The sequence below is a fragment of the Ctenopharyngodon idella genome, chromosome 18 (genome assembly GCF_019924925.1).
Source record: "Ctenopharyngodon idella isolate HZGC_01 chromosome 18, HZGC01, whole genome shotgun sequence".
NCBI classification, from domain to species: domain Eukaryota; kingdom Metazoa; phylum Chordata; class Actinopteri; order Cypriniformes; family Xenocyprididae; genus Ctenopharyngodon; species Ctenopharyngodon idella.
This window is the reverse complement of record NC_067237.1, coordinates 24,409,218-24,435,311: the sequence shown is the minus strand read 5'-3', so window position 1 is coordinate 24,435,311 and position 26,094 is coordinate 24,409,218. Positions and strand designations below refer to the sequence as shown.

The 26,094-nt window shown below is 37.6% G+C and overlaps 4 protein-coding genes across 14 annotated transcripts; 1 reads left to right on the top strand and 3 right to left on the bottom strand.

The window, feature by feature from the left end:
• Positions 1–294: 294 nt before the first annotated feature.
• wee1 (WEE1 G2 checkpoint kinase) lies at positions 295–5,972 on the bottom strand. Its single transcript, XM_051870123.1, has 10 exons — positions 4,885–5,972; positions 4,234–4,439; positions 3,840–3,906; positions 2,916–3,088; positions 2,540–2,808; positions 2,344–2,436; positions 2,166–2,251; positions 1,896–2,066; positions 1,625–1,770; positions 295–1,497 (listed from the first exon to the last, which is right to left on the bottom strand). The coding sequence occupies exons 1-10, from the start codon at positions 5,353–5,355 to the stop codon at positions 1,341–1,343; spliced, it is 1,839 nt and encodes a 612-aa protein (XP_051726083.1). The 5' UTR covers positions 5,356–5,972; the 3' UTR covers positions 295–1,340.
• Positions 5,973–6,603: 631 nt separating this feature from the next.
• On the bottom strand, positions 6,604–16,284 carry znf143b (zinc finger protein 143b). Of its 2 annotated transcripts, none has more exons than XM_051870110.1 (16): positions 16,160–16,284; positions 12,854–12,969; positions 12,673–12,762; positions 12,397–12,492; positions 12,225–12,305; positions 11,754–11,938; positions 11,453–11,521; positions 11,253–11,369; positions 11,076–11,151; positions 10,869–10,994; positions 10,564–10,743; positions 10,203–10,430; positions 9,321–9,454; positions 8,652–8,807; positions 8,407–8,550; positions 6,604–6,955 (listed from the first exon to the last, which is right to left on the bottom strand). In XM_051870110.1, exons 1-16 carry the CDS (start codon positions 16,282–16,284, stop codon positions 6,872–6,874), a joined length of 2,007 nt encoding a protein of 668 aa, XP_051726070.1. In that variant the 3' UTR covers positions 6,604–6,871. The 2 variants fall into 2 exon arrangements, with proteins under 2 accessions (XP_051726070.1, XP_051726071.1); XM_051870111.1 differs by having other exon boundaries at positions 12,397–12,480.
• Positions 16,285–16,373: 89 nt separating this feature from the next.
• c18h11orf16 (chromosome 18 C11orf16 homolog) lies at positions 16,374–24,425 on the top strand. Of its 10 annotated transcripts, none has more exons than XM_051870121.1 (10): positions 16,375–17,485; positions 18,090–18,190; positions 18,326–19,044; positions 19,198–19,415; positions 19,912–20,268; positions 20,381–20,511; positions 20,595–20,736; positions 22,045–22,282; positions 22,394–22,969; positions 23,991–24,425. In XM_051870121.1, exons 4-10 carry the CDS (start codon positions 19,206–19,208, stop codon positions 24,251–24,253), a joined length of 1,917 nt encoding a protein of 638 aa, XP_051726081.1. In that variant the 5' UTR covers positions 16,375–17,485; positions 18,090–18,190; positions 18,326–19,044; positions 19,198–19,205; the 3' UTR covers positions 24,254–24,425. The 10 variants fall into 10 exon arrangements, with proteins under 10 accessions (XP_051726082.1, XP_051726081.1, XP_051726079.1 ...); XM_051870119.1 differs by having other exon boundaries at positions 16,375–17,491; XM_051870120.1 differs by having other exon boundaries at positions 16,380–16,487; positions 17,399–17,485; positions 18,090–19,044.
• On the bottom strand, positions 24,352–25,885 carry akip1 (A kinase (PRKA) interacting protein 1). The gene is made up of 5 exons (XM_051870124.1): positions 25,718–25,885; positions 25,282–25,457; positions 25,120–25,200; positions 24,933–25,037; positions 24,352–24,785 (listed from the first exon to the last, which is right to left on the bottom strand). The coding sequence occupies exons 2-5, from the start codon at positions 25,432–25,434 to the stop codon at positions 24,642–24,644; spliced, it is 483 nt and encodes a 160-aa protein (XP_051726084.1). The 5' UTR covers positions 25,435–25,457; positions 25,718–25,885; the 3' UTR covers positions 24,352–24,641.
• Positions 25,886–26,094: the final 209 nt, after the last annotated feature.

Genomic DNA, 26,094 nt, shown 5'->3' with positions numbered 1-26,094 from the left:
TGCTGTTGAAAGACTTGGAAGCAATGTATGACATCAATAGGCATTTGCCAATTTTGTACATATGTATGTTTCGACGACGTTTCCAAACATTTTAGTACCCGCAAAATGCGATAGACTCACGAAAGGAATTTGCGTTCACCGGAGCGTAACCATAGAAACATTAAGCCGTTCCAGCGCCTTCAGAATGTAATGGTACTCAGAAAATTAATGCATTTTTCACCTTAATGTATATTTAATTAAAAATATCGTTTCAAATGCAAGCTGTTAAAGTTTATATAAAACAAACTAGGTGCATTCAGGTGAAAACAGTTTATTAAAATGAACATATTTACAGACAAAATGAAGTTTTGAGGATTAACAAGACCAAAGAATCTAAACAGTACCCTATCAATGTAGTTTATGGAGCACAAAAGTCAAAACTATACATTATTAACTAAGGACAAAAGATGAAATGGACAAAGATTGTTTTAATGCTACAAAAATAGGGTTGGAGATTTGAATGGCATATGTACATTTAAATCATTTGCTTCCAGTTTTAAGCATGCATTTGTCACATGGTTAAATCAGCAAAAAAAAAAAAAATCAGTGGATGTAATCTGCAAAAAAAAAGTTACTGGAGCACAAACACTTATGATGATGATGATGATGATGATGATATTATGAAATATTGCTTGTTAGAATGGATAAAATGATTTAAAAGGCATTTAAACAAACAAACAAAAAAAAAAATCTTCCAACCCTAACTGGATACAGACGAACATGAATAGCAGCAGGCTTTCTGTGGCAAGCTCACCATTGCCTCCAAAGTGCTCATTTTAATGGCAATCTAACTCAATCCCCAAGTTCTGTGGCCCAACAGGCATTTTTCACAGGCAGTAAGGTGCACAAATCTTCGATCTGGTACATTCACATATCAGGGCTCAATAGGGGCACACACCTCCAATTTGGTAAAGAGCAACACTGCACCTTTGAGAAAGCAAGTGCAGGGAGACCATTTTGACTCTTACCTATGGAACTTAAAGCAAGGATTAGGAAGACAGATCTATACTAAAAATGTGTCCATCATAAGGCAATTCTGTCAGAGATTTTTAGAAGTCAAACCTAACTGGTAAGGCAGATCTGCATTACGTACTCAGAGGCTATTGCCAAAACAAGGCAGAAGGTCCCAAGCTTCAGTAAAGGCCATGGTACTTGTGTCAAACAGTATAAGCACTATAAGTCACATGACAGTCTGTGTCATCCTTCTGGCTACAGACAAAACTGTCTGTGTGCACAATCTTTCATAAGCACCACTGTAGTTCCTATACAGGATTGGCCATCTCCTTTGTCTGGATTTCAGTTCAGTAAATGGTGAGGCTAACAGAGCGGTTCATCTTCTTCCCGATGATTCGAGAAGCTCTGGAGCTGGACTGGACTGTGGAACGTGTGAGAACACGGTCTGTGGACAGAACCCTCTCTTCTGCTGCAGCCTTTGCCATCTGAGCTTTCTTTAGCTCCCTGAGAAACAAAAACCAGAATTAATTAAATCCAAAGAAGTACAGTTTCCACCAGTAGCATTTAGTATGTTTATAACAAGTAAAAGACCAAGAATTTGCCTTTGTAAATGAAAGAATACGTCACATACTTCTGCAGAAGTGCGTTCTTGAATTTCTCAGCGTTGAGCTCTACACGCAGCTGGTCAGCACTCATTCTGGAAGCAGTCAGAAGAACGGGATGCCTGACGAGGTCAGAGGTTGAGGGTCGCCGTGTTGGGTCGGGATGGATCATAAGCTGTCAGGAGGATATATGCATTTTAATCAAACATTCAAGACCCCATTCAACACAGTTCTGGCAGAAATGGAAAGCACTAGAGTGAATTACTTATATTTAGGACTACTTTATAGAAGAAACCTCACCTTCAACAAGCTTAAAAATTCCTGAGAAAGCACTTGTGGGATATGGGGCAGAATGCCCTGTCGGATTTTGTGCCACTTTTCTCCATTGGTGGGAAGGGGCTCTGCTCCAGAGGCACTGACTACAGTCAGAGCAAGGGCAAATATGTCTGCCTTTTTCAGGTTACTGTAGTCCTGTGGGCAAGATCAGCTAAATTAGTACATGATATATTTCACAGAAGATTGTGACCTGCCAGCAATTTCTTAAGATCCAGAATGAAAACAAGTGTTTACCTCCTGAAGAACTTCATTTGCCAGGTATCTGCTGTCACCTTCTTCAACTTGTGGATTGGTAACCGTTGTAACATGACCTAGATCACCTGATACAGAAGAGATTGTCAAACTCTTGTCCACTCCATTAAGCCAAGTGTGTATTAAACCATCATCTGGGCATGTAATTTCAGTATCTTACCTATTTTGTACACCACACTTGTGGTGGGCCCATCTTCTTCATCTTCAAATTCCTCTACACTTGGAGCAGGTTTGCGTGAAATGAATATATTGCCTGAAAAAAAAAAAATCCCAAAATTAAAGCATAAAAATAAAATTGCAATTTAACATAACACATCAACAAGATATTTTAAAGGCTGTAACAAGCAAATACATACTTGGCTTGATATCCATGTGAACAAGTGCCGTAGAGTGAATGTACTTGAGTCCACGAGAGACTTGCAGCAGCAGATCCTTCAGCTCCATCGCAGACAGGAAGTGCATGCGTCTGTTATTCTCAGCAATGACATCAGACAGGGTTCCACCATTGCAGTACTCATTCTGGATCAGCATGTGGTCATCTTCTGCCCAAGCAGAATAATACCTCACAACATGGGGGTGCTGTCCAAGAACTGCATGTGCATATACCTCACGAAGTGCATTTTGCCTATTGGGAGAAAATTCACAGGAATAATTAGAAAACAATAAGAACCTCCATTCAATATAGTTAGAGTAATAGAAACCACATTCATAAAAGGTGTTGTGTTCACTTACTCATCCACAGAGCCTGCCAGGGGTTTTTTCGAACGTTTGATGGCGTAGATACACCCGTCCAACCTCTTGACGCATTTGAAAACAGAACCAAACTCTCCAGAGCCAATCTTCTCCAGCTCATGGAATTCAGATGCATATCTGGACATCATGTTATTCTCCATCATTGTGATCCTCTGTGGAAAAATCAGTTTTTATTAGACAGAAAAAAAAAAAAAAAAAAAAAAAATACAGTGGTACTTAACTAACTACACAGTCATGGATATAGTCAAACCAAAAAATACTTTTGATATTTTTTAATATATTTTTACTAGTGGGTGCAGGACACTATAGTTCATTTATGTAAGTGAGGATAGCAAAATAAAGTAAACTGTGACATCATTCCCAAAAATTCAACATAAAGTGGATTACCAGTAAAATTGATAAAAATTTGGAACCAAAAATTCAGACACTTTGACCTGACCATGTTTTGCTTAAGTGTTATCTGACATAATTAAGATTATTTTTTTCTGACACAGTTTAACTCTGAGATCTTGTCATATTTTATTACCATTTTTTTTTTAAACTATAGTGAATAATCTGTATTAATTAATGAAATGTTCAAGGTGTCTGAATAAATTTTGGTTTGACTGCAAGTAGGGATGCACCAAAATTCCTGCCACAGAAAACGATTGCCATTTCCTGTATTCAGCCGGGAAAACAAATTAAAAATCCAGACTGAAACTGACCAAAAACTGTTACTTTAACATTCAATAACAGGAACTTTGACAGAGAAAATAAAGTCCTAGGTTTGATTTAAAAATCAGTTTGAGTTTGTGTCAGTTTCTGCCTAAATTTATTTCAGTGCTTCATTGGTTAAAAAAAGTAGTATAAGTATTTAAGAGCATAAGTTCTAATAACTCTCAGCTATAATTAATTCAAATTTACCTTTGAGGGCGGAATTAGCTCCTCCTCTATCTCAGCGTCACTTGCATCCATGTCCTCCCCACATGAGCTACAGAAAGAAAAGACATTATTAGAACGGATTCACACATCAAGCGCTAGGGGGCAGCAGAAAGGACTGACTAAGCACATGGCGTGTAGATGGAGCGAACACGAGGAGCTGGTTCCTCGCCAACTTTTTGTCTTGTAACAGAATTAGTAAACGGATTTAACGAACGGTTCTGCAACCTGTGCCACACCTGTCCAGAATCGACACATTAGTCTGTCATTCTATTAAAACTACTTCACAGCACTTAGTAACCTCCTGGAGGTTAACCAATATAAAAAAAAAAACACGAGGAAAAGTTAGAAAAGACATTTTAAACTGTGGTCAACATACTCATTCCAGTGTGATCGTTTCCTGTTGTTTCTTTGTAGTGTCGATGACTGCACCAGAATGGAGTCCGGGGTGAAGGGGTTGATGTTTACTAGAGGTGTCTGGTTTCGTCTTCCGTCCAGACAGGCTTTGCTCGTGGAATCCACATTCTTAAACAGGGCGACTCTCCGGTTCGTCGATCCCATCGTCCTGGCCCTCGACAACAAGCTCTGTAGATGCATAATTAAGTCATTTTAAAAATCATTTAAAACACATTCCTAAAGCAAAAGACCACAGCACAGGAAAATTAAAAAACAAACCGACAGTATCAAAACAAAAACAGGGAAAAAACGGAACACTTTAAATGATGTAATGATGTGCTAGTATCAATAGACTGATTCACTAAAGCTGTTACGCAACTTTGTACAGTAAGTCAAATTTCTGGGTCACTAGGCTGAGCTCATCCACCTGGTAAAGGCTGGACTGTTTTTTCAAATCATAACTACTTAATTAGATTTTTTTGAATATTAACAATGACAGAGGAAAAACGTAAGGAGAATTAATTATACAAATGTAAACAACAAAATATGCTCTCACGTTCAGCATTTGAGAGGAACCGATGTTTAAAAACATTTTTTTGTTCTTAGTTATTAAGTTAACTGTGTGAATACAAACCTTTGGAGTATGAGGGGTATCGAAGAGACGGAGTTTTCTGAAGGTTTTATGGGGTGGTGTATCAGGACAGTCCGGGATAGGGGAGCTGGATCCTTCCATGTCATCATGAATGTAACTCCTTTCGGGAGAACTATCGTAAGCCTGGGGACTTTTCCTTGGCGATGGAGAGCTTTTCATGTAAAAAGTTTGTTTAGCGCGAGACGGTGAGCCAAATCCCTCCTCATCCCAGGACTCGTCGTCGTCTCTGGTTCGGCTAAGCGGGCTGCTGCTGCCCAGGTCCTCCGGCCTCTTATCGTTGCTGCGCCGCACGGACAACGGGGAGTCCAGCTCCGTGAAGCCCGATTCGGCCCCGGTGCTGTTGTTCGCATCTTCGATGCTGTCCTCTTCACCATCACTTGCCGAAAACTGCAACTTCTGGCGAACGGGTTTCAGATTTGGAGACTTGCCGTGCCTCCGTGGGCCGAAACTCATCTTTCCAGATAAAAGTTCAGTTTATGTAAAAGGATAAAACTTAAAAAAACACAAACCAAGTTGTGTAAAAGTATAAAAACCAGCCCAACGGCTGGGAAATCAGGCAGAGATTATGTAATTTAGATAAACATATCTAATACTGCTCATGCAATGCAACAACCAGAGCGCTGATGAACAGTCCCGAAAACAGCGATGTGATTCCAAACTTGTTCCAGGAGGAAAACTGCTACAGATTGTCCGAAAAATATCTTCTCCTCCCGCTGACTGATATCTCCGTGACAAGTCCAAACAAGTTCAGTTTAGACGCATATAGAAACTGATAACGACGTCGAAATCGTATAAAACAAGCGTCCACGGAGACGTTTCGGGTGAAAAAATGGCTGCTCCACAAACTTCCAACTGATTTTGAAAGAACTAGAAAAAAATAAATTCCTAATAGTAATAGCGCGATATATATAACGCCGAACTAAAAGGTAAACTTCTTAAAACATGTCAAAACATCCAAAATAGTATCGTTTAAGACAATAATGTTTACAAGACTAGTTTGAATGGCGAGCTACTCCTCCCACTAACAAGCGTGGTCAAACTCTTCCCGCGACCGTTGGTCATGTGACGTGATATACACCAATGAACGCCGACTTCCAAAGTTTAAAAGATAGGAGGGACGTAAGTACTACGTCGGTAAGCCCCTCCCCTGAAATGTCCACAGACTGTGACCTCAATTTGGCGCGAATGCTCCTCTTTCATCTACGAAATGGTCTCGTTTGATCACTGAGTTGATCAGATGAATGTTTTTTGTGACAATAGCTTTCATTATGGCACACTGGAACATGTTACATTAATTACACGGCATTATATTTAATATTTACATTTAAGATTAATCATTTTGGTAGTTTTTTTATGGTGGTGTAAATTAGCCACATGGTTTTGTTTTGATGGCAGAGCTTCTCCAGTGGAATTGACTGGCAATCAGTTAACAATAGCAATCACTTAAAAGCCTGTTAAAAAGCTTGTTACACAAATGATGTTTTGCACACCATATTAATGGGACTTTCCAGAATTGTTTTGAGCAACTCATAAAACCAACAATCACAGTATTGAAATTAGAAGCCATGTTTGGGAAGTCCCTAAGATTTATATGGTAAATATAAAAATAAAAATAAAACTGGTGGAATTCATTTAACTAGAAGACTCAAGTTTGTAAATTGCACATTTTGCTGTTAAGTCAAAGAATACAATACAATGAAATCTTTCTTTTTTAAATATATTTGTAGGCCTTTTCTTAACAGTTTGCAAAAAAATAGCATAATCAAATATATACAGAAAAACTCTACTTTTAAAACAGTTATGTACATATCCACACAAAAATATCTTTTTGATATATTGCATTCATGATGTCAGCATTAGAAAAAACTATGATGCTTTTCAATACCCAGACTTACATAAACACATACACGCAGACACACACACACACACACCCCCTTGAGACGTTTAGTTCACTGTTATACAATTTGAGTTAATCATCCATGCCAGGAGTTTCTCCTTGCTGTATTCTTGATGCTATTCTGATGGCTTCTTCTAGGGAGGGCTGATCACTGAGCTGAGAGGGAAAAAAGTAGAAATTCAATTTAATAAAACTAAAATGTTTGCAGTTAATGTATAAAAAATAATTTAAAAACTGTCAATCTTGCAATGCTCAATGGCACCACCCACCAAGCAGAGAGTCACTCTTCTAGAGAATGACACATTGCCCCTTTGTTGGCAGTAAGGGCTCATTAATCAGGACTGAATGGCAAACCAGTCAACAAGGTTGATTGGACTAGGTTGCTCAGTTAGTTCTCCATTAGTGCAAAAAAGACAAGTGATACAATCACTAATCATAATTATTAGATCATTATCTGCTACTGATTTAAACTATTATTACACACTAAGAGCTGAAATCAATGCTTAATTAAATAGTATTATTTGGAAGCCAGGATTTTTAAAAAGATTAGTTTCATAGACAGGACTTAAGCTAAGTCAGGATAAGACCTTAGTTCAATTAGGACTTTTAAGTAGATTTTATAAACATACCCTAGAAAAAAAAAACATTACTGGGGTGCATCTTGAGAGACAAAACAATGGCACTGACATATTTTAAGATATGTCAGTACAAGTTACTTTCAGTTAAAACAGCTCAAACATGCATTTTAGTCTAGGATTAGCTTAAGCCTTGTTTGTGAAACCAGGGACATGAGTACAAAACTGGTGACTGTTTTTGCACACCTTAATTTTAAGTTTATGTTGCACCAATTTTGCATTAATCTTCTCTCAGGTATCCACAAAATCTGTATTTTTAATCACATTTATGCACTTTAGTCATAAAAAAAAAATGACCCTGGCTTTGGTGTAAAGATTTTTTTTTTTAAAGAAATATAGGCCTGGTTTCACAGACAGGATTAGGCCTTAATTCAATTAGGGCATCTAAGTAGCTTTTATAAATGTGCCCTAGAAAAAAAACATTACTGATGTGCATCTTGAGACAAAACAATGGCACTGACATATTTTAAGATATGTCAAAGCAAGTTACTTTCAGTTAAAACAGCTCAAACATGCATTTTAGTCTAGGACTAGCTTAATCCTTGTCTGTGAAACCAGGTGATATTGTATCAAATATATTTAGTCTGGCTTAGCTTAAAATGATTTATATCATACTGAGAGAGTAGTGCATTTCATTTCAAATGCTTCCAATCATTAGACCTACAGAACAGTCTACAATACTAATTCAGTTGAGACCTACACACATTAACACACATCCTAAAAAAACACTCAAATGGAAAGAAGGATACTACCAGCTACCAACAAACAGTCTTTTGGAAATAATTGCATGTTCCCACCCTAAAAGGGGCTTAAAGGTTTACAGCATTAACTGCAATTTTTATTATTTACTCTCAGGCAAAGTAAACACATGATTTAAGCTTTGTGACCGCTCCTAGCTGTGTGTGTTAATGTAACTCTGTTTGTGAGAGTAAAATTCCATAACGCGTGTCGGCGTTTGTATATATTCTATACCTGCACAGCTATGTGTGTGCCGTTAGAGGTAGCCAGCAGTGTGACTGGGTGTGGTCTTGTGGAAACCACATGCTGTTCCTGATCTTGCACGAGCTCCCCTTCTTCTGTCTGGTATGCAGACAGATCTGGCGTCACAATAGCCACCTAAAATGCAAATAAAGTTAACAAAATTAGCTCAAATTATTTGTGTATTTAGCAAAGTAATGGAGTCCCTAGGTAGGAAACCAGCTAGTAACACCACCTACCTGTCCCTCTGTACCATCTGCAGACACCATAGTAACAGAATGAGCTCCCCCCGAAGAAAGCATTGCTTCATGTGCTGGGATGGTTATGGTGGTTCCCTCTTGCGTTACCATGGTAATCGTGCCTCCCATAGCCTGCATATCTGCTTGAGACAGAACCTGAGAGGGAAAAGACAATATGTATTTACCTGGAAGATAACTGCATATCCACCACCCTGACATAAATTTTACTACATCAACATGTGTTTTACTTTTCCACTGTGATTTTTTTGATGTTTCATATTGCAAACTCTCAAGTATGAGGCGAAAGTGAAATAAAATAGATCCGGATGATATTGTGTGAGATCAACAGAGCATTGGTGGACATTTATATAACACCGTGTCTACACCGGACGCAAGCGACGTGACATGACAAAATTATAATCAGTGATGCTACTGTCTACACTGGATGTGGTGCGGTGAGAGACAACACAATAAATTACTCCAGTAAACTGATGCCCCGTTCTATTTCTTACATACTCCAAGTGCCTGCGCTATTTCTGACATGAAGGACAAATGGATTTGCAATGGTCGTTTAGTCGCGTCCATTGCAGACAGCTTATAGCTGTTGTGGTGCGACGTGACGCAACACTGGTCGCGTTCGGTGCAGACACAGAGTAAATCATCACTGACCTGTTGTGTGCCATCCTGAGATATGAGAGCCACATGCTGTTGTCCCATGATCTCTGATCCTGACATCTGCTCAGACCCAGAGTCATCTTCCACCACTGTTGGTGTGTACATTAACCCAGGTTCATCAATGGCCTCTGAAAAAGGTGCAATTTTGAAATTCAGATTTTTAGTTCATCAATATTACATGGTTTTTGACTACATTTACATGCAGTCTAATAATGTGATTACAGTAAGTTTAGGCATTATTGCGATTTAACTTGTAAACACTCATGTAAACACAATACTTATAATCAAATTGATGTGAAGCACATAATCGCAGTAACCATAATTGTAGTAAAATGTGATGTATGCAGATTTTAAATTGCAATAAACAGACATGTAAACATTTTAATCGCATCTATTCCAACCTAACCTAAGTGTGTATGTGCGTGTGACGTACATGGATGACGTTGTCATGCGCAGATTAATGTTCACGTTGACAATGTTGCCAAACATTAATATAATGCAGTATATTAATGGTTGAAAACATTGAAATGAAGACATTTTAGGCATGTCACTGAAAAAATCCAATAAAAATAGATCCAATAGACATCCATAGAGATGTTTTACATTTGAAATAAGTAGATTAAAACAGTGGCCAGTAACACACCCACTGTATGCGATGGGGTGCGTGAATAACAGTGGTAAAAATTACCACAATTCTTAGCGAATAATCAGAATAATGAAAATTGCATGTAAACAGGAGTGAAGAGGTTTGCTCGTGTCATTTACACATCTTACTGCGATTAAGTAAGTAATAATCCTGATTACTGGAATAATCATATTATTGGCTCACATGTAAATGTAGTCATTGTTTGTGAATGGAGATTTAAGTAAACAGACCTGCAGGAGGCTCAAAATAAGCTTCTTGTTCCTCTTCTATGGGCTCGGTGTCATTGTGCGCTGTGCGTTTATGCATGGCTAATGTAGAAATCTGCTTATACGTCTTTCCGCAGTGGTTACAGTTGTAGGGTTTGCAGGGCGTATGAACCACATGGTGCTTGTACAAGCTGGAGTACTCAGTGAAACGCTTGTCACAGCCAGGAACAGTGCAGACGTAAGGCTTCTCACCTGAAGATGAGACACACTTTTAAACTTATTGTCTGAAATTATAAATAAATGATTGCAAACTCGAAGCTTCTGGTTTTATTATAATGATACTTTATAAGATTTTGAAAGCAGTTAGAGAGGACAACACAAGTACCTGTGTGGATCCTCATGTGATTTTTGTAATTGGTGGCACTTGCAAAGGCTCTTCCACAGCTAGGTTCGGAGCAGTAGTACGGCCTCTCGCCTGTGTGAGTACGGATGTGGACTTTACGAATGTTTGAAGTGGTGAAAGATCTCCCACATCCTTCAAATGGACATTTAAATGGTTTTTCGCCTAGAAAATGAACAGGTACGTGATTTAAACAACAAATTTAAAAACAAACCAAAAACTTAAATTCATCTTTTTAAGACAAAATTATTTTATAAGCCAGATGAAACCCAGGTAAATATGAAAACCACCTGTATGTGTTCTTGTGTGTTTTTGTAAGTCTCCAGAGGTTTTGAAAGACTTGAGGCAGTTAAGTTCCTGACAGTGATACGGTTTCTCTCCAGTGTGTGTTCGGACGTGACTCTTGAGACCATACCCTGAAGACAGCCGAAAGAAAAATAAAATGCTGCTTGTACGAAAAAAAAATTGAAATGTGCTTTTGGAAAAAAAATCGGTACCTGTTGCAAACTTTTTGCCACAACCCATATGTTCACAAATGTATGGTTTATCCCCAGTGTGCGATCTTTCATGCACCTAAAAATATTTCGAAAACCACATGGTTAAGAAATGAATAAAGTACTACAAAGACTTAGGGCACATCTGAACAGAAAAACTCCTCTCTTGCATGATTTCACCTTCAGATGGTGAGCAGTAGTGTAGAGTTTTCCACAACCCTCATGATCACAACGGAAAGCCTTTTCCCCAACATGCTGGACTCTAGGTGACCGACTGTCTTGACCCTGCAGTACAATCTGAGTACACAAAGTGGGTCACAGCTTCATTAACATGCAAAGCATTCATTTTATGCAGAAAATAGTATCAGTAGACACAGTACCTGCATATGCACACTGCCATCAGAGTCTCCTCGACCAAGTAACCCAGTACTACATTCTGTGGCCTCCATCTACAAAAAGGCACACATTTTAAAACACATATGTGGTTACATTACATAAACATAAAACACTTTCTTTAAATTAACAATTAAAAAGAAACAAGGCGTATCACATACAGTACACAAAAAGCATATATACAAGTTTAAATTCTTTTAGCATTCAAATACAGAGTGGGCAAATTAAACCATATAAACAGAATAAATAGTAAGAATACAGAATAAGTGACAGGGCAGTGATCTTAACCTTAGTAGAGTATTGCTCCAGCACACTGATGGTCTCTGCGTCAATCGTGCCCTCCGTCTGTAAGTCTGCTACAGTACCATCTGCCTGGATGGCCAAGATGGTGTTGGATGGAGGCATATGCTGAATATATGCAGTGGTGCCATCCTCCAGCTGAACAGCCTGTAAACCGCCCTGATCATATGTTTCTAAAAAGAGTGAACACATGGAGATTTGCTTACTTGATTTCATCAGAATGAATCTAACATTTAAGCTGAAAATGTATTTTTTTTAAAAAAAGAATCTAGTGTCTGTAAAGGCCACACAGCACCAACAGACGGCAACAAACACTTCGTCGGGTTTTGTTGGATTAGTGTGTTACCCCTGTCGGAGTCTGTTGGCATCTGTTGGAGCTTGTCTTCGCCATGTCTGAGGAGTGACATGCTGTAATCGTAATCACAATACACAGTAGTAGATAGTTTTTCAGAGACAGACCTTTGGGTGCATGAATGTAAGCGGTCGTTCCATCCTCCAGTTGCACAGCTTGCCCATCTTCTAGTCTCAATCCTTCTCCACCTAAGAAATACATTTTAAAGCATAAAGGCAAATGTATAATCTTTACAATACAGAAAAAGTCTTATCAAAAATGAAATCCATATAAATATACCTGTTTTAGACATTGGTAGGTGCTGGACATAAGCAGCAGATCCATCCTCCAGTTGAATCACTTGTCCTTCCATTATTTTGTTTTCTGTGAGAGAAACTATTATATGCTGTAAGATTTGAATGTGGACTGAGCAAGAACATTTGTGCAGTACACAATATTTGTTGAATGAAATACTGGACATCTTCAAATCAGTAAATAAAATATCTTAGACTTTTTTTTAATCAGAAGAACCAGATTATTAGCTAATGCATTGCAAAAAGTAGTCCTTATGTGTACCTTTAGGGCTATGTTGGATGTATGCTGTGGAGCCATCCACTAAAGTCACCGCCTGCAAGCTCACTGTGTCCATTCCCTCCATGTTGTCATCTGTGTGGTAACAGTTGGCCGTTATTCATCTACATTGCACTATGCACAAAATATAATACTACTGCAGAAATATTATCCATATCCATCTCACCTCCAACCGTTACTGCCTCCGTCAGACAAAGGGTGACCTGCTGCGGGTCCCCGTCCACACTTTGAAACTCCATGCCCTGGGTGTCTCGATTCACCTGGGCTAAGAGCATGATCTGCCTGTACAAACCAACAACCATCAAAGATTTTGTGTTAAAACCCAGAGGGTTCAAATGCCAATCAAACGCCTGTGATGGTTTATTGTCATGGTGGGTTTTGAAGTACTCTTATTGCCATTTTACAGAATTTAAACAGTGCATGAACTACTTTTTTTGTCCCTAAATGTATTATACAAATATTTTAGCAATATTCAGTTTACAAACTGCAAACACACATTGACAAAAATCGCAGGATATTACATTATTACAGGATATTACTTTTTTTTTTATAGTTATTAGTTATGATCATGGTTTTGTGCATGTGTACTCTTTCTGTATGACCAAATTTTTTAAAGATTTCCACATATTTAAATAAAATTAAATCATAGTGAACATACCCCTACAGTACTATATTGTTCAGAACTGTACTTGTGTAGTTGCTCATGTCAATTCTATAGAAATCATTTTAATATGCATTTCCTAAAACTAATATCTATTTTTGTCCTAGTACTTTTTACATTTTAAATATACTTTATTTAATCATTATATAAATGTACTATAATTACTAGTAAGTAGTGACTGTGGGCCATGTGTTATAGCTCAATTAAAACTCTTTCTAGTAATATTAAACATGTAACTTGTAGCAGTGTTTACTTGAATAAAAGACTTGTGTATATTCAATTAGTGCTGGGAAAAATGGAATAGATACCAGCAACACCTAGTGTACATACAGGTGCTGGTCATATAATTAGAATATCGTGAAAAAGTTCATTTTTTTATTGTAAATTATTTTAAAAAATGAAACTTTCATATATTCTAGATTCCCTACATGTAAAGTAAAACATTTCAAAAGTTTTTTTTTGTAAATTTGTTGATTAGAGCGTACAGCTAATGAAAGTCCAAAATCCAGTATCTCAAAATATTAGAATATTTACATTTGAGTTTCATTAAATGACCATCCCTACAGTATAAAATCCGGGTATCTTTTGTTTTTTGAAACCACACTAATGGGGAAGACTGCTGACTTGGCAATGGTCCAGGAGACAATCATTGACACCCTCCACAAAGAGAGTAAGTCACAGAAGGTCATTACTGAATGGGGTGGCTGTTTACAGAGTGAAATATCAAAGCATATTAAATGCAAAGTTGACTGGAAGGAAGAAATTGGGTAGGCAAAGGTGCACAAGCAACAGGGATGACCGCAAGCTTGACAATACTGTCAAGTAAAGCCGATTCAAACACTTGGGAGAGCTTCACAATGAGTAGAATGAAGCCGGAGTCAGCGCATCAAGAGTCACCACACTCAGACATCTTCAGGAAAAGGACTACCGAGCCACTTCTGAACCAGAGACAATGTCAGAAGCATCTTACCTGGGCTAAGGAGAAAAAGAACTGGACAGTGAACAGTGGTCGAAAGTCCTCTTTTCAGATAAAAGTAAATTTTGCATTTCATGTTGAAATCATGGTCCCAGAGTCTGAAGGAAGACTGGAGAGGCACAGAATCCAAGCTGCTTGAAGTCTAGTGTGAAGTTTCTGAAGTCAATAATGATTTGGGGGGGGCGTGACGTCTGCTGGTGTTGGTCCATTGTGTTTTATCAAGTGCAAAGTCAATGCAGCCATCTTCCAGGAGATTTTGAAGCACTTTATGCTTCCATCTGCTGACAAGCTTTATGGAGATGCTGATTTCCTTTTCCAGCAGGACTTTAGCACCTGCCCACAGTGCAAAAACCACTTCCAAGTGGTTTGCTGACCATGATATTACTGTGCTTTATTGGCCAGCCAATATGCCTGACCTGAATCTATGGGATATTTTCAAGAGAAAGATGAGAAACAGTCGATCCAACAATATACAGATGATCTGAAGGCTCAATAGTGCCTCAGCAGTGCCACAGGCTGATCACTTCCATGCCATACTTCACTGATGCTGTAATTTGTGCTAGGAGCAAGTCATTTGCTGTAATATGTCCTGCCGATCAAGTATTGAGTGCACAAAAGAACATACTTTAAAGAACTTTAACTTTTCTGTTTTGCAAATCCATTTTTTGATTGATTTTAGGAAATATTCTAATATTTTGAAATACTGGATTTTGGACTTTCATGAGCTGTACGCTCTAATCATCAAAATTTAAAAAAAAAAAACTTTTGAAATGTTTTACTTTACATGTAGGGAATCTAGAATATATGAAAGCTTCATTTTTAAAAATAATTTATAATAAAAAAATGAACTTTTTGATGATATTCTAATTATATGACCAGCACCTGTACTAGTCAGAAGTGAATGGGTGAAAGACAGATGCCCAAAGGATTCAATGGCAAAAATGTGTAATTTGTCACCAGTAACAATGAAATATTACTTGACACTATTAGAATTTATATACATGTATGTATATATATATATATATATATATATATATATATATATATATAAAATTTTAAATTATTAAAGTACTAGTAACATAACAAAATAGACAATAGTTATGCTATTATGTAAATGTTAAAACGGCTTGCCGTAGAATATTGCTTAGCATTCTGCGAAGAGTATTTCATATGGTGCAATAATAAATGTTGAGATTAGGCACGTGTATCGAATTCGAGTATGTGCTAACGCGGGCATTTCAATACTAATGCCCATTTTAGCCAAATAGCTAAGAAACATGTTTGTAAATAATAACACTAGGAGTACAAAAGTTAGTAAATTACGGAAAACGGCAGGAATGTAAAGGCAACCCGGCTAAAGTTGCTCACAAGTTTTTAGTTTTATTAGTTGACAGGACATCTGTCATGCTAACTCATCCTCACATGTTAGCAAATATGCTACCAAAATGCTCGCGTTTTACTCTGGCCGTTTCCTAATGTTTACATAATATAATCGCCGTTGAGATTCATATAACTATACCATGTCCCAAACTAACGTAAAGTTATTTAGTCCCTTATAAAGGCGTTTAAACGAAAGAACAGCCGTTAGCCCATGTTAAGTTCGTTGCTGCGGTAACTTGACAATCACAATCGGAACGTTACAATGTTGCAACCGATTACAACCCTGCGTCCAACTGCCTTTAATAAATAAAACACCGCTTCCGATGCATTTTCACTATTTTATTTCGTTTTGAATCCCACTTCATCTTCCACCACACTTCCACTGCCACACCCTCCAGCTAAGCGGCGTCTGAGGAAATAAGGCACACTGGGTAAAAACACATTTATATACTAACCTCCGAAAATTTTCCAACAATCCCTTCGTTCGACCACCATGCACCAGGGCAGGAAACGCTATGCAGAAAATACAACCCCAGAACATGAATAACGGAAGAATTCCTCCAACTGATCGGTAATACATATATGCGATTGGCTGAATGAGGCTTCTGACGCGCTCCCATTGGCTGAACGCCAGTCCATGCGAATTCGTGTTGTCAGAAATTCATGTTCAGGGGCACCTTAGGGACGCCATTCGGGTCTGTTGGGTGTATTGTTCAAGCGTGAATAAGCAAATCTAGCACAGCAGCGTTTGAGCATGATATATTTATTGGGCGGATAGATGCTGTGGGTTTTGTGTACATTTCTTCGAACGCCATTACTTGACCAGTGGTTTTATTGGTTTTATAACAGCACATTTATACAGTGTGTCACAGAAGGCTTGGTAGCCATTTTGAATAGCATTATGTCATGGCCGAAGTGAGGATGCATGGGCAATGCAGTGCAGTAGAACGGCTTCACTTTTTCTGTTTGTCTGACGAGTACCCTGTTTGAAATGATGAAGTTTTGTATCAGAATGACATACATTCTTACACCATGCTTATTTTTTTATGTTGTGTTAGTTTCAGGTTTTTATGCAAAAAAAAAAAAAATGCCTTAATATATTATATAGTGTATACCCGTCAGAAGTCACTTATGCTCACCAAGGCTGCATTTATTTGATGACAAATGCAATAAACTAATATTATTTATATTTAATATTACAGTATTACAATTTAAAATAACTGTTTTAAACTATTTGAATATCTTTTAAAATGTAATTTATTAGTGTAATTAGTTTATTAGATTACTCCAGTTTTCAGTGTCACATGATCCTTCACAAATGATTCTAATATGCTTTGGTGCTTAATTATTATATATAATTTTATAAATGTTGTTATCAGTTTAATATTTCACATTATTACTGTTTAACTGTGTTTTCCATATAAGATACATCTTTAAAAAAAACGTTTGACCAATAGTGTAAGTTTAATACCATATAAAAATATGTGTGTATTCCATTACAATATGTATCAAGTCTATTTTTGATTGACACATGCAAATGAAGGAATGAGTTTTCTCTTGGATGTTCGCAGGGCTACTTTTCTACGTTTGCAACATTTCTACTTTTTAATGTCTGTCAAAGTTGGGTCCTTTTTCCAAAACATCATGTATTTTTTATCAGCTTTTCTCACCTCTGTGTCCTCTTCACATTTCAGCTTCTGTGGAAGAGAGGATGACAGCACATAATCTATTTTTGGACTGAGAGTCTTTCTTTGGGATGGACGTCATAGCACTGAAATCAGGTTCAGGTGACTCTTTCTGGTGCAGGATCTCAAATGGCATTTCTCTCAAAGCCATCATACACATTTTTAACAGTTTCAGCCCTGGTGCAGCTTTGTAAAATGTGCTATTATGTATTTTGACGTGCTGAATTCAAATATGACAAAACAAATGATTGGCTACTGTTTCCAAGATATTTAAGTTTTTACATTTTATGTCCATGTATATTGTGTAGCTAGTACCTGTCACCTGTCCTGTTTATGTAACGCTTTAAAAGTCAGTAAAATGGTTATAAAAATCAAATTTATTATAAAACAAAAGGCAAAAAACTTTTTTACATTTTACATGTACATACTTTATTCAGTGTTACTCTGCACTTCTTGGCTTGTCTCTTGTATTCATTAAATGATCTTGTCACTGTCTAGCAAGTCTGCAAGCACTGATGGGCTCCATTTGCCCTGATAGCATTTCTCCATTGTTGCAATGTCCTAGTGAAATCACTGTTGCAACCAAGGCTTTTGTATGCCTTGAGGAGGTTTTCCACCAACAACCTGTAATTGTCTGCCTCGTTGTTTCCAAGAAAATGTACTGCCACTAACTCCATGCTGTCTTTTCCTTGCCACACAGTGCATGGTCAAATGCATCATCTCGAAGAAGTTCACAAATCTGAGGCCCAACAAAGACACCTTCCTTTATAGCTTCTCTTAACCTTGCAATTTTCCACTGAGGTACTTGAAAGCTGCTGGTGTTTTGTCCATGTCCTTGACAAAGTTTTTTCATCAGACCCATCTTGATGTGTAAAGGTGGTAACAAAATCTTCCTTGATTCAACAAGTGGTGGATGCTAAACACTTTCCCTCCCAGGCTCCAATGACTGTCGGAGTGGCCAGTCTTTCATGATGTAATGGGAATCTCTTGCACGACTATCCCATTCGCAGAGAAAACAGCAGTACTTTGTGTATCCAGTCTGCAGACCAAGCAAAAGAGCAACTACCTTCAAATCGCCACAAAGCTGCCACTGATGTTGGTCATAGTTTATGCACCTCAAAAGTTGTTTCACATTGTCATACATTTCCTTCATATGGACTGCATGACCAACTAGAATTGATGGCAAAACATTGCCATTATGCAGCAAAACAGCTTTAAGGCTGTTTATACTGTTGTATATGCTGACCCAATAGCATATTTTGAAAACTGGAGCCAATCAGCAATTTTAAGCATCATTTTTGTTCTCAGTGACCCAGAACTAGTAGTTTGACGTCATTTATTTCAGGCTGTAGACAAGTGATATTAAAGCAACTTAAATGTTTTAATCATTTTTTTGTTATTATTTTCTTAGTAGACTCAGGTGCTTAGAGAAACAATTACCAGAATGATCCCTCCAGACACACTTACACCATGTTCCCAAGTGCGCATCAAATGTTCTCTGTCACCACTAGATGGATGTAATGACATTCTAGGGCTCGCTCACTATGGCAACCTCAGTACACAGTAGACACAGAGATCCTTGTTCAAATGGATTATTACTAGGGATAGAACAAAACTTACTACAGTTTGCAAGTCTGTTCTTGGAGTCAGGAAAGGTATGAATACCTTTTAATTGTTTTTACATGCATTTTCATTCTAAATCATTCTATTGCTTACTAACAAAAAGTTGAAAAGAGTTGTTTGTGTTAACAAGAAGCTAGTCAGATGGGTCTTTAAGTCGACTAACAGCAAATTCAATTGTGTTGCAGATCATTCGATGCGAGTGACAATGTCATCTCAGGTATCTCACAGCCAAAGTGTCCTTCCCTTGTTCATGGGTAAAAGCAGAAATATCACTTTTATTCTGGACTCATCTGTGGGAATGAATGGCTTTTTGGGACCAGTGAAGAATCTTATCATCCAAACCTTAATTACTAAAGCTTCACTCAGAGACTCACTCTTCAACATTATCAGCTTTTCATACAAGGTAAATTTACAATGAATCACTCTGAACATATTGTCACAAAAGGTTACTTATATATATTCTAATAAACATAAAGTGTATGATAATTGTACATGTGGCACTACTGTCTCCAATATTGAGGATTCAAATTTGGTTAGTAACAGTTTTACAATTTAATCATTATTTTTATTCATATCTTAAATGGTTGAGTTTATTAAAGTCAGCATGAAACGGAAGCAGCGACTGTCTTTTCTTCCCTCTTGTGACGTATATCCAAGAGAAATGGCTTCTTGCACAAGAAAAAAATGTAGGGCGGGACTTGATTTTGTCCATCAGGAATTGATTGGATGGTTGGATTGCTGTGGTTTGCTATTAGTCGATCTCATGTGAGTGACAGGTTGCCCCGCCCTCACACCAGTTAACATGTCATCAGAGAAGAGAAGAGATGTCGCTGCAAGAGGGAGTGGAAGTTATTTTGATTAAAGATTACGAGGGCACATATCTATATATATTTCACTAGGCAACACCATGGTCTTCTCACATGATGCCCTGCACTCCTGATGTAGTCTATGAAGCCTTGAGCTGGATCCACACGTTACAGACGAGTCCTGGCAGGGACCTCCACACAGCACTGGCCTTAGCATTCTCTGACCCTGCCTGTCAGTCTGTCCATTTGGTGACCAACGGTCTCCCAGACAACCCCACACAATGCTTGGGTTCATTATCAACCCTGGTGACACGCCCTGTGCATATATTTTACCTCTCTGACAAGACTCCCGTGAACACTGACATGTCAGACTTCTTGCAGTGCATCACTTCCACCACTAGAGGAAGCTGTTATGCTATGTCTCTCGACTCAGTTGGCGCTGTGGATCAGGTAAGAAGTTTTAAACTGCAGAATGTTATGGTGACTGACCACCACTTATATTAGCCAGCCTTTATTAGTTAATCGGATATTTTTCACCATTTAATGTTTTATAATATAACAGCTCAGTTTGTTGCATTCAACGGATGACCTGATTCAAAGTCCATCATACTCGGAAAATCCAAGGCATTCAGTGGACTTCTGTCAGGCCCCATACTACAACTGCACAAGCTGTGTCTGTTCTACACCATACTGGTATGCTTTCTAATTTAACTGTAAAGAGTGAAAGAAAGAAAAACAATAAATAATTATATTGTGGTAAATGTATATCTTTACAGGTGTTCGCCTGTGAATCCTTTTAGTGCAGTATCATGTGTATCTGGAAGGGTAATGCGAGGTGCTGAGCTTATTTGCGGCTGTCGTGTGTTAGCCAGGAAAGAAATAGACGGGTTTTACTACCTGGGGACAATCATACATCAGGTACTGAGGGGGGAAAAAACAGAATATCATCATAAACATGCTCTACTAGTCAATAGTTTTTGAGTCTACGATTTTTAATGTTTCTGAAAGAAGTCTCTTATGTTTAGCGAGGCTGCAATTTTTTTTTTAATTTATTTAAAATTATATTCAATTTTCTATTTCAGTATATTTTAAAATGTAATTTATTCATGTGATGGCAAAGCTGAATTTTCAGCATCGTTACTCCAGTCTTCAGTGTCACATGATCCTTCAGAAATAATTCTGATATGCTGATTTAAAACCGCTGTGCTGGTTAATATTTCAGTGAAAAACGTGATTGGCCTACATTTTTTTTCAGAATTTTGATGAATAGAAAGTTCAAAAGAACAACATTTATTTGAAATAGAAACCTTTTGTAACATTATGAAAGTCTTTACTGTCACCAAGCTTTACTCACCCTCAAGCCATTCTAGGTGTATATGACTTTCTTTTTTCTGATGAACACAATCGGAGATATATTAATAAACATCCTGATGTATCCGAGCTTTATAATGGCAGTGAGCGGGATCAATGAGTATGAGCCGAAGAAAGTGCTTCCATCCACATCCATTCATCATAAACATACTCCACACGGCTCCGGGGGGTTAATAAAGGCCTTCTGAAGCGAAGCGATGCGTTTGTGTAAAAAAATATATCCATATTTAACAAGTTATGAAGTAAAACATCTAGCTTCTGCCAGACCGCCTTCCGCATTCAACTTACGAAGAAAGTGTAATGCCTCTCGCAGTTCAAAAAGCTTACACTAAGTCCTACAACTTCCCTATTCAACGTACGGAAAAAGCTTAACTGACGCGATGCCAGTTCCATTTTTTTTCCATAATTTGAGTACAGAAGGCGGTCTGGCGGAAGCTAGATATTTTACTTCATAGCTTGTTAAATATGGGTATTTTTTTACACAAACGCATCGCTTCGCTTCAGAAGGCCTTTATTAACCACCCGGAGCCGTGTGGAGTACGTTTATGATGGATGGATGTGGATGGAAGCACTGTGTTCAGCTCATACTCGTGGATCTCGTTCACTGCCATTTTAAAGCTTGGATGCATCAGGATATTTATTAATATATCTCCGATTGTGTTCATCAGAAAGAAGAAAGTCATATACACCTAGGATGGCTTGAGGGTGAGTAAAGCTTGTGGTAATTTTCATTTGAAAGTGAACTAATCCTTTAAATATAGTCCGCTCTTCAATTCAAATTCAATCGAAAATTTAGTTAAAATCTATATTTATAATCAGTTTGTTCAACATTTAAACATTTCTTTTGGTCTCTAGGGCAGAGGAAATCTTTATATGGTGGAGTTTGATAAGTTTGGACCTAAAGGAAATACATTTAAGGAAACATTAAATACAGTTCAGCCAACCTGCCAGCCTGATATAGTTAATCTAGCCATTGCACATGGGCACAGTATAGTACCAGGGGACACCGTTTTAGCACCATGGGAGCCAGATCTGAGAAGATATGGGCCTGGAAGAGTCGTCTCCGGTATGGAGCTAAGATATCCTCTAAAAAGTAAGTTTTAGTTACAATTTTTAAACCAATACTAAATCATAAGAGTGATCTGTTAATTTGGTTAATTTAATTAATCAGGTTCATTTGCTCAGATCTGTTGTCTCATTAAAGGTGATGAAGGTCTTTTGGGACTCCAGGTTCTCTTCTGGAACGGGATGACAATTCATGTCCCCAAAGAGCTTGCTGTACGGATTCCAGCCTCTCACCATGAGCAAATTATCAAAGACCTCCAGCATTATTCATCCAGGCCATGTAGCTACAGGGTTTCCCACTGCTGCAGCACCATGAACTGTTTTGAGTTGCCATGTCACCGGTGCAACCACCACAGTCTGTCCTCCTCCATTCCCCTGCTCCACTGTCCAGTCAAGAGATGCTGGCCAATGTTCATGTCATCTCCACTACTGAACAACCAGAGGAGAGATGAGCTGGAAAGGAAAGTTGATCTCCAACTGAAAGAATTACAGAGCTCTCAACAGACACAAGTGCCTTCATCTTCCTCATCATCAACCTCTGACTCGGATGAGAATGAGGAGGATACTGCAGCTGGAAAACACAGGTCAGAACTGGTGAGTCGCTCAGTAAACACAGAGATTTCCTGCCTGAGAAAGCCATACACTCAACCTGAGTCCAAACCAGCCTGGAGATACTGGAAAAGTGGTTCTGCAGAACCACAGCACAAGCAACCAGGTAATGATTAAATATTTACGACATACAGTCAAACCAAAAATCATTCTGACATTTTTTATATATTTTTACTGGTGGGTGCAGAACACTATAGTTCATTTATGTAAGTGAGGATAGCAAAATAAATTCATACAGTGGACTACCAGTAAAATTGATAAAAATTTGGAACCAAAAATTATTCACTTTGACCTGACCATGTTTTGCTTAAGTGTTATCTGTCATAATTAAGAAAAAAAAATTCTGACAGTTTAACTCTGAGACGTTGTCATATTTTATTACCAACTATAGTGAATAAACTGTATTAATGAATGAAATGTTCAAGGTGTCTGAATAAATTTTGGTTTGACCGTAGCTGTCAAATGGACAAATACATTAAAAGTACTGATCATGATCTGACATAGTATATTTGAGCATATACACTACCATTCAAAAGTTTGGGGTCAATAATGTTTTTTTTTTTTTTTTTTTTAATTAAATTTATCAGTTACAGTAAAGACATTTATAATCTTACAAAAGATTTCTATTTCAAATAATTTTTAAAAATTGCTGAACTTTCTATTCATCAAAGTCCTGAAAAAAAAAAATCATGGTTTGCACTTAAGCAACACAACTGTTTTCAACATTGATAATAATAAGAAATGTTTCTTGAGCACTAAATTAGCATATTAGAATGATTTCTGAAGGATCATGTCACACTAAAGACTGGAGTAATGATGCTGAAAATTCAGCTTTGCCATCACAGGAATAAATTACATTTTAAAAGACATTCAAATAGAAAACAGTTATTTTAAATTGTAATAATAGTTCACAATATTACAGTTTTTAACTGTATTTTTGAGCAAATAAATACAGACTTGGTGAGCATAAGAGACTTCTTTCAAAAGCATTTTAATAATTTTACCGAACATTTTAATGGTAGTAGTATATATGTGGCAGAAACGTGTGCAGACGAACTAATGTCATTTAGAACCATTTGGTCTTTCAAAACGGATTTAATTTGTACTGAGTGTTCTTGGTATTTCAGGAAGAGCAGTCAGGTCTCCAAATGTAACCCATTCTTGGCCAAGAGACACTGGGACTTCTGGGAGCGCTACAGATAACTCTATGATGACCAATCACAGCTCTTTATTTAAACTGGTTCGTGAATCACCAAAACGAGGAGTCAATATGAGGGACATATTTGGATCAACTGAATTAAAGTCATCACCATCACCAATATCTGTAGCAATCAGCACAAGGCCAAATAAAGTGATACTAGTTCCACAGCCAAAGTTCAAAGTGTTATGAGAATTGCTAGTCAGCTTTAGCTGATATTTTTCAGGGATGATGTTTGTTTGTAATTCAAATATCTTATTGCTGGTGTACAAAGTGAATACAAAATACTATTGTGTAAAATCATGCAAAACTTTATTAAAATGAAACGTCTGTAAGAGGTATAAATAAAGTGAAATTACATGTACATTTTTGTCTTGCTGTAAAATCTCATTATGGCTTTTATGCCTCATTATAAATTCATGATTACTATAAAAATGAATAGCCAAAATAAATATTCCTGAGTATTAAACAATAACACTTATGAACACACAAAGATAAATCAAGAAGAGTCAGTGCATTTAATATTTCAGTGCAAGTCCTCAATTAAGGCATTGAATTTCACTCATATACAGGTTCAAGTTCAGAGGTTGAATGTAAGGCTTATGCTTTCTCCTGCGTCGATGTGGACAGTTTTCGTCTCTGGTCTTGTGTCTTGCATTGCTGCTGTGATGGAATAGGTTCCTGGAGACACTTCGATAAGAAAATCCTCTGGTTCTGATGAACCCTTCAATAAAATATGTAGATGAACCACTCTGATGTATTAACTATGGCCTGGTTAAAATGTTGTACTATGCCTTCACGGTTCAAGTTCATTCACAATATGACAAAAAATATACGTATTTTTTTATTTTTTGCTAAGTTCAATACTTACAATGTCTCGTTTGATGGCTGCAGTCCTCAACATCTGCTGTGAATGGTAGCGACAGATGTGTTCTCGCTCACTGGGCTGAGCCAGGTGCACAGTCTTATAAAACTTCTGTTAAAGAAACACAAGCTGTTTCTTCTAATTCACATCTCAACACAGTTAAAGTAAATGAACGAATAAAGCATTTTTCCACCTGGCACTGTCTTGTAGTCTCAGACATGTACTCCACTATTGTAGCAAAAGCATGGTCCAAGTTTGAATGGGAAACGTCTCTCTGTAACACCAGACAAAAAGAATTAGTGTCATGGACGTTATTTATTTAGTGACCTAACTGATGGGAATTAAGTCTACTCACTTCTGAGTCACTCTCATAGTGATTGAACATGGGTGAAGGTCTTGGTCTTGCACTTGAGCAGCTAACAGACCGTCTTTTTGCCTTTTCCAACACCTCCTGCCCGAGTTTAGATGAACGGCGCAGGGAAGACTCCAGCCAGGATTCACTGGCCATGTACACAAGCGTCCTCGAGTGCACTGGAATTGCATATGCCCGTTATTGCATCTCATATAAACAAAATGATTCTCACAACAATTACGTCATAATACGAAAAACTATTTGCAGCAGAGCAATAATTCTGATTTTGGACATATTTGCATTCATGAAAACTGTGCTACTATTTAGAAGCGGAAGTCAGAATTTTTTTACTTGTTTTGGATTTCATTTTTCTCCAAAATTTTAAGCGCGTGGCAAACATGAACATACAAATTTATCTGCATTTAAATGCAAAACTTACGTTCAAATGGCGCCCAAAATGTTAGCTGTTTGTTCGCTGAACTCTATAAACTCATCACCGCATTTAGGCCAATAATTCTCAAACTGTTGCCGCTGTATGTTAGTGATGGGTGTGTAGTCGCTAAAGTGAAAGTTCAAATGCATTTCCTCCTCTCCCACGTGACGCGTTGCTGGGAAATGGAGTCTTTTGCCCTTGGTTTAAACGCGACACAAACAAGAATACCAATATTACATTAATTTACTTTTTTTAACCTATAATCTACATTTAAAAAAAAAAAATTAAAAAAAAATACGTTATGTACTGTTTGCCTTCATTTAAGGCGTTTTAATAAGCTTATCATGTCAACTTGCAACATTAACTAGACCTATTCAAAACTT